This window comes from Bacillus rossius, chromosome 3, assembly GCF_032445375.1.
Source record: "Bacillus rossius redtenbacheri isolate Brsri chromosome 3, Brsri_v3, whole genome shotgun sequence".
NCBI classification, from domain to species: domain Eukaryota; kingdom Metazoa; phylum Arthropoda; class Insecta; order Phasmatodea; family Bacillidae; genus Bacillus; species Bacillus rossius.
Genome location: NC_086332.1, coordinates 411,500 through 420,096, shown reverse-complemented (window position 1 = coordinate 420,096; position 8,597 = coordinate 411,500). Strand labels below are relative to the sequence as shown.

Genomic DNA, 8,597 nt, shown 5'->3' with positions numbered 1-8,597 from the left:
ATAGGCGGGTTCACTATAAACGGGTTCTACTGTACAATTAAAATTTGTGAGTGAAACATGTGGTACAATAAAAGCTCTTTTCACTAACTTGGAAGGTTCAGCATACCCTTATGCTCACAAGTTGTGGGATGAGTTTGGTTACATTGCAAAACAGTCTGCAGCATTATGCTGATGGTGCTTTCCCACAAGGTACGCTCAAGCTTTTGAATGAGTATTCAAACATGACTAAGAAGGAAGAAGTTAAGGTACAGATCAAGTCATGCATGCAAAGATGTCTTCAGACATTGGCAAACCACATGGGTGGCACAGAAGCCAATCGGTTTTATCAAGGGGTAGGTTTTTCAATCCTGCTACAGCCAGCCAAAGACTACAATTTGACATGCAAAAAGCTGAACAACATAAACAAACGACTCACATTTATATCTGGCATAATTCCAGACACTTTTTCTGAGGGCTGCTTCTACTTTCACAAGCAGCTGTCAACTAATCTGAGAGAAGGATGTGAAGTCGACGTAGTTCAGTTACTACTTGCTGTGTAGATCAAGTATCCTGAATTCTCAGAAGCAGCACTTCACAGCATATGGGCACCAGTAAGCAGTGTCGAAGCTGAAAGGTTCTTCAGCAAATATAACTTGATTGTGACGGATAGGAGAAACAGGATGAGTGAACAGACTGTAGAGACCTGTTGTATGCTTTCAATTCCATTGACAACTCTTAATTTAGTGCGAAGAAAAATTTTTTTGGAGTTGTGCTGCAATGTACATACAGTTTATTATCATAATTGACTGAAGGAAAAACTTATAATGGGTTGTGTTGCTGTGTCCCAATTATGTTCCTTTCCATAACAAATTGTATAATATTGGTAATAAATGCCATCAAAATGCTACAAGTAAATATTTAGATGCTATAAATGACCAGAATAAATGCTATTTTTCACCCTCTGTAATCATAATCTACACATAACATAGTCAGATCTACAAATTTTTATTATTAATTTTATGCTAGTCCAATTTCACAGATCTGTGCACATAGGTGTAACTCTTGCTTTAACATTGGATAACCTGTCATTGAAGGAATTAAAAATAAATAATGAAGTTACATTTGGAGTGTAACTTGCTGGTCTCTCCAGCACTTAGTCTTGTGTGCTCGGAGCGTGCAGGCGCTGGTGACGCAGAAGCTTGCCCTCCATCTTGTAGCGCCGGCCACACACCGGGCACTCGTACGGCTTGTCACGCGCATGGCCGCGCAGGTGGTTGGTCAGTCTGTTCTTGCCGGTGAACTGCTGGTTGCACAGCGTGCACTGGAACATGCGCTTGGACGGGTGCGACACGGCATGCCGCTGCAAGCCGTGCTTGGTGAAGAAGGTCTTCCCGCACTGGTCGCACGGGAAGTGTCGCTCGACCGTGTGTTTGCGCTCGTGGTTGCGCAGACCGTGTGGGGACAGGAGCGAGCGCCCGCAGAACCGGCACACGTACGCTCCGTCGCGGTGCATCTTCAGGTGGAAGTTGAGGCGTGACCGGATGGGAAAGGAACGGCCGCACACATTGCAGAGGTACTGGTTCTCTCCGGCGTGCAGCACCTTGTGGTTCTGGAGTGCTGTGGGCAGCTTGAACGTGCTACCACACAGCTTGCAAACATACGGTCGCTCATCCGAGTGCACCACCTGGTGCTTCTTCAATGTGTGGTGCAGCACGAAGGTCTTACCGCACACGTCACACATGTACGGCTTCCGACCATCGTGGGTCTGCATGTGCATGGTGAACGAGCACTTGCTTTTGAAGGTCTTGTTACACGCTGAACAATGTAAAGGCTGACCAGCACAGTTAGACACACAATGCCTCTTGTAGTGATGCATGTAGAAGAATGCTTTACCGCAAACATCGCAGTGGTACTTCATGTCGGTACTGTGGACCTGCTTATGCAATAATAACCTATACTTGCTATTGAAGACTTTGCTGCAGACAGAACATTTGAAATGCTGAGGCCCCGAGCACTTCACCCGGTGCCTGTCGCGCTGATACTCCAGCGAGAACCCCTTCCCGCAGGTGTCACACTCGAAGAAAGGCTTCACACTGCTTGCAGGGGGCTTAACTGCTGCACCACTGCTCTCACTTCCAGCCCGTGGGGGCGGTGTCTCGTGAGGGTAACGCACGGCTCCCTCCTCGCACCGCTGCTTGCCCCTGGGGCGTTGTGGCACAGCAGGCATGAAGCATGCAGAGCCACTTTGTGACTGGTCTTGGCTGCCCTCATTCCCGGTCCCAGGAGGCGGTGTCTCGTGAGGGTAGTGCACAGCTGCCTCCTCGCACCGCTGCTTGCCCCTGGGGCGTTGTTGTGTCACGGCAGGTACGGCGCATGCAGAGTCGCATATTGACAGGTTTTGGCAAGGCTCCGCCTCATGCAGAGAAACCCTGTAATGTTATTAATGGATTATTAATAAAACAACATGAACAGACCAGCTGACGAAAAATTTATTTGAAGCTATCCATTGTATTTCTGAATTATAAGCATATACATTGTATAATGTGGTACATATGTATTAAGACTTCAATAAAAACTACCCATGTATAAATGAAGGATGATCTAAAATGTGAACTTGCTAATACACCTTAAACACAACCAACAAACAAGGGTTACGAAAATATAAAAACATTTCAAGTTTAAAATCATTATTAGTTTACAGTCTAGTGTGAAATAATTATAGTGCACACTTCTCAGGGTAAAACACAAATCTATATATATAAAAATTTAGCTTCCGTATGTATTTGGCCGCAAAACTTGGAAAGTATACGATGGTTTGGATTGAAATTTTTACAGAACATTGCATCTTAACAGAAGAGTGTTTATATGAAATAAAAGTTTGGGAAAATCCACCGGAAAAGTCGGAAAAAAAAAGTTTCTATAACTAAATATCATGGTCACCCAACTTAGTTGTGACCACGCTCGACGATGCTGTACCATATTGTCGAAGTTCAAGCACATCAGGCTACTCGACCATTGTGCCTTGACGACTATAATTTACACAAATATGTGTATATATATATATATATATATATATTTCAAGAAAGAATAAAAAACTTTATTTAATTTGAAAGTATATTCTTTCGACTCTATTGATAAAAATACGTTTAAATTAAAAAATACATTTCGTACAATACATTTGAAAATTAATTAATTCTTATCTTATAGCTTATATCTTATATATTGCTATTATAATTTGTTATAATCACGTACGTTGTTATGATAATTGTTGATATATCAAACCCTGTTGTCATAGCAAAATGTGTTTGTTGATTTTTCCAACAATAATCTTTTAACACTTTTGTTTTGTTTTCTAATAAGCCAAATATTGATTAAGCACAAAATGTGTCACTGTGACCAGTTTATGTGTATGGTATCATTTATAAATGTTTAATTAAAGAATGGAATTGGTTGGATTTATGCAACATCGTAGATTCAAAAGAGGAATTAGTAGACAAAGTATTCCAAAACATCGAAACAAAATTCAAAAATCATGCATGGTTGAGCGAAAGAGCCATTCTAGCGGCTAAAAATGTTGACGTACACGATATGAACAATAGTATTATAAACAGAATCGAAGGTGAAACAATGACACACAAATCTATTGATTCAGTAGTGCACCAAAATGAAGCAGTGAACTTTCCAACGGAATTTCTCAATTTACTCGATGTTCCAGGATTGCCACCACATATTTTGAATTTGAAAATTGGTGTGCCAATTATATTGCTTCGAAATATCTGTCAGCCTAAATTATGTAATGGTACACGATTAGTAGTTAAAAAATTAATGGATAATCTTATTGAAGCAACAATTTTGATTGGACTTCATAAAGGTGAAGACGTATTACTTCCACGAATGCCACTTATTCCGACAGATATGGCGTTCGAGTTCAAACGACTTCAATTTCCAATACGCCTTGCGTTCGCTATGACCATCAATAAAGCACAAGGACAATCTTTGCAAGTGTGCGGTTTGAATTTAGAAAATGAATGCTTCTCTCATGGACAGTTATATGTCGGGTGCTCCAGAGTCGGTAAACCATCTGATCTATATGTTTATGCAAAAAATGGGAAAACAAGGAATGTAGTCCTTCCATTAGCTTTACAATAAAAATATTTAAGCTAAACACATTTTTATTTCTTCTATTACATTCCACAGCCATGCACAGTAAAATATTAAATTAAACAATGAATTAATATTAAACTGTGCCACAGCAAAGCGTGGCCGGGTTTAGCTAGTCTGTAATAAAATTGCCCTGACTTTGTAGCATAGTTATAGCATAACTTCTGCCCCTGCTAGTAATAACACTAAGAATGGGTCATGTTGCTGATGCTTTATTATGGTTTCATAATTATTCAATAATCATTTTTCACATATTATTCACAGGCATTTAAGATATTTTTCTCTATTTTTCTTGGTCAGTTAAAATTAACACAAGTATTATTATTATTAGTGGTGCACCGATGCGGATACCGATGAATCGTAATCAGCGATTATGGGTACTTACCGATTAATCGTAATTGGCGATTATCTTAACGATTACTTTGCCGATTATTTACGTCCCGGCGTAATTAAGTAGGTCTTTACAGTGTAATATTTTGTTACACAATTTTTAGGATGAAATACGGTAATATTTGTACATATTACAAAATTCATCTAACTCCGTCATATCATAATTACAGATATTTCGTTAAGTTGAATAAATCTCATTGCCTCGAACAATAAAAGACATTTTTCCTACACGTTTATTTACGTTTAGTCTTTTGTTTAGTGGCCTTGTACATTACCTATAGCCAGAGACGTAAAATATATGGCACACAATCAAAATACCACAAACAGTTGCAGTGGATTCTATGACAATCGATCTTTTCGAGTCGTAGTAGCGGTTCAAAATCGTGGTCCAGATACCTTCTAGTTTTTATCACTGCGTTTTACAAACTCGTTATGGGTGTCTTTGGTAACATTATCCGTTTGTTATATGTATGACGTGAAAAGTGAAAAAGTATTTATAATTTTATATATTCAGTCAACATAAATAAAATCACATGTGCTAGTAATGGTTTTTAGTCATTTTTATATAATTATAGTGAGATGGCGAGTAGGGAGAAAAAAACTGAAGTGTGGAAACATTTTTCTATAAACTCAAGTGAACAAAATAAAGCAGCATGTTTACATTGTTAAACGGTAATTTCTTGATGCAACCTTATGTGATAGTCAATAATAATGCTAGTTTTCCGCAACAAAAACTTACCCATTGTAAATTACAATTGTTAGACTGTAGTTCAAGTTGTTTACGATAACAAATATAAATAGAAGTTAATTTAATTTACACTTTGCAATGACTTAATAGTGTATTTTATATATTTTTATACTGTTATTATAACTGTATTCTCGATTTTACCTAATCTTGTTATTAAATTCACATGGGAATAAAAATTTTTGTGTGCATTATTACACTTAAAAAAATTTCATTATAATCGGTAACTGAATCGGTATCTGCCGATTATTGCTCTCATAATCGGTAATCGAATCGGTAATCGGTAAAGTCATATCGGTGCACCACTAATTATTATTATTATTATTATTTTTACATTTTAAAAACATTTTGTGGTTTTTTGAGGCTGTAATATTATACAAGCACAAAGAAAAAAAAGGACCAGGGGAGCGACTATCTGTCGCCAGCAAGTTATTTTCCTGCCTCAAATTAGTGCTTTGTTGGGAAAACCCAGCATGTAGGCAGCAGAAGGTTTGCTGGGCGCTGTCTCGCCAGCCAATCAGGACTCAGCATGAGGTGGTGTGATGCGACACTCCAAATGGCCACAGTGAACGTGGAATGTGCGCTGGCCGGTCTTGGATGCTTGGAATAATTAACAACTAGGTTATCTGCTTACTTAATTTACTGTGAAGAGAATGAAAATATAATACAACTGTAAGAACACTGATAAAAGCTTTATGTTTGTCTGTAAACCAGGGCACAACACTGGCTGGCCGATGGTTATGTCCAGTCAAAACAAGGCTAAGGAACTTGTATGTATCGGGTAGAAAACAATCCATCAATAAAGATGACATAAGGACTCTTGTTATCACGAAATGCTATTACATGTTTTTAGAGTAGATATTAACAGCGACTTCAACCAAATGCATCTTTTCTTGTTTTAACTGTTGCCAGTGATGTTTATTTTGACAGCAAAAGCAATTATCTATTCCCATAAGTTGACAGTGACATCGTCCTGGGTTGCGCCCTTCTGAGCCCGATGTGCCACCACCTCTCCCCTTAAACGCTGCTACCCCCTCCTTCCACCACCACCCTCTACGACCACCCGCTGAAGTGTATGTATGCGTGCACGTGTGTCGGCCCGCGCCCACCGATGTGATGTCAGTGCTCCGCTCCTGAAAGTTGCCAAGCGAGGACGAACGGTCAGTGAGTCGCAAGCGCTGTGAGAGGAAGGGGCTACATGCACCTGTCATCGTTTTCGGAGCTTGTGAGCGATACAGGGAAACGGGCCTCGCCACACACGGGCTACGTCACGGCCCTGAGAACAGAGTAGCCGGGTCCACATGTGGTGGCGCCCTGAACTTTGACGAACACTTCAACCCCCATCGCGGTAGCAAATGGCACCCATCAGCGTGTGGCGAGGCAAGCGAAATATCGGTAAACGTGTACTTGTGCGATCGTCGCGGAGCTGAGAGCACCGAGCGCGGGTAACAAGACTGATCACATGGCCACTTCAAGCGTGCGGGATTTTTGAGGCGAGCCTTTGTGAACTGTGCGCAAGGGAATGGCGGACAACAATGAAATAAGTGCCGGGGCGGGCGGAGTGAAAACTGAGTTCATGTTAGACATTAATAGCACGTACTGTGTGACGTGTGTAGGCGGGATCACGGGTGCCTCGTGGACGGACACGTGCGCGTGTTTGCAAAGCACCGAAACACACAACAATGGCGTTGCTTGGCAAAGAAATTCGGCAGGACTAGAACAGTTCAAATGCACAGCGACCAGCTGTATGGGACTAACATGGTGCCGGAACTGCCGGGCCTTTAAGCACAAACAATGTATGTCCAGAGAAGAACAGAACTCTTTTCAGGATAATTGGTACCACTGTGCAGCATGTCAGGACGTAGCACAAGGGAAGCGGGGACCGACATCCCCGGTTTGGGCACGGGCCAATGCGACACCCGGGGGACATGTCGACCCGGCGTGTCGGCCATGGAGTGGGCTGGGCGTGTCGGGGGCGTCTACACGAGGACGCGAAGGCATGGTGGAGCATTGTTGGCGCGTTCGACATGCCCTGGGCAGAGTTTACCCGGCGATTCGAGACACGTTTCGCCAACGTAAAAGCGGAAATGAAAGTCATAGCTGAGCTGTACTGTCAGGAGCAGACGTTGGCGGAGTCAGCAGAGGCATTCATTGTTAAAAAAAATGGGTGCGGTGCGTGTACTTAGGTACGCACGTGAGAAGTTATACTTCTTTGGCATCATTAAAAAATAGAGTTTAATTGCATGCAAATAATTAATTACAATAAAATAATAAAAGGGCTGGGAAAAGATATCAACACATCAACACAGTCAATAAAGTTCAGTTTAAATTTGAAAAATTAAATAAATAAAATTTAGAGAATAAAAAAATGTGATAAAACATATTTGTTGTGTGATATTTTTTCGTAAAAATTGCGAAAAATATTTGATTTTTATCAAAAACTATTTTCTTATGTTACACAATTATATTTTACAAAGTTAGTATTTCTTATTTCAAATTATATTTGTAGTTTCTTAATTCTATTATTAATATTAATAATAGTTACTTCTATAAGTTATACAAATAGGAACAGATATAGTGTTATCGTTAACACGTCACGTGACCATGTCAATGACGACTTACATGAATTTACTCCCTATTCAAACCTTCCTATAGAAGTTTTCACTTCAAAAAACACTGCACAATACAATACTTTGCACATAATGTGGTAGATGCTAAAGCTACAAATGTGACTGTGGTACACACATTGATTAATTAATATTTTAAATAAAATAAATAAATTTAATAATAAATTCAATTTTTTTAAGTTTTATCATTTTTTTTAAGTAGTTATTATTTTCTTAATTTAAATTTCACTTTTCATTTTGACGTTATGTTCACAAGAGTACTTTAACTGTCCTGGATAATGTGCGATGTTGTAGGTTAATTTTTATCAAAACGTTTTCATTAAATTTGTACAGTAAAATAATAAAAGGGCTGGAAAAAGAGATCAAAACAGTCAATAAAGTTCAGTTTAATTTTGAAAAATTAAATAAATAAAATTTAGAGAATAATAAATATATATGACATAATTTGAACTAAATATTATAAGATTCTTAATTTTAAATATGTATTATTGATTGAATAAAATTTTAAAAGAAAATAAATAAATTTAAGAATAAATACAAAAATTTTATTTAAGTTTATTCATTTTTTTAAATATTTATTATTTTCTTAATTTAAATATCACTTTTCATTTTTATCAAAACGTGTTCATTATATTTGTTCATTTATTTTTGTAAATATTTATTATTTATTCAATTTAATAATAAATATTAAAAAT

The 8,597-nt window shown here is 38.6% G+C and overlaps 1 protein-coding gene across 4 annotated transcripts in view; it reads right to left on the bottom strand.

Moving 5' to 3' along the window:
• Positions 1-718: 718 nt before the first annotated feature.
• The window catches only part of LOC134530045 (zinc finger protein 43-like), a 32,833-nt gene continuing 24,954 nt past the window's right edge, over positions 719-8,597 (bottom strand). For all 4 annotated transcript variants that reach the window (XM_063364582.1, XM_063364583.1, XM_063364584.1 and 1 more), the window contains one exon: positions 719-2,408. In XM_063364582.1, coding sequence (XP_063220652.1) covers positions 1,133-2,408 — 1,276 coding nt within the window. In that variant the 3' untranslated portion in view covers positions 719-1,132. The remainder of the gene's footprint in view (positions 2,409-8,597) is intronic.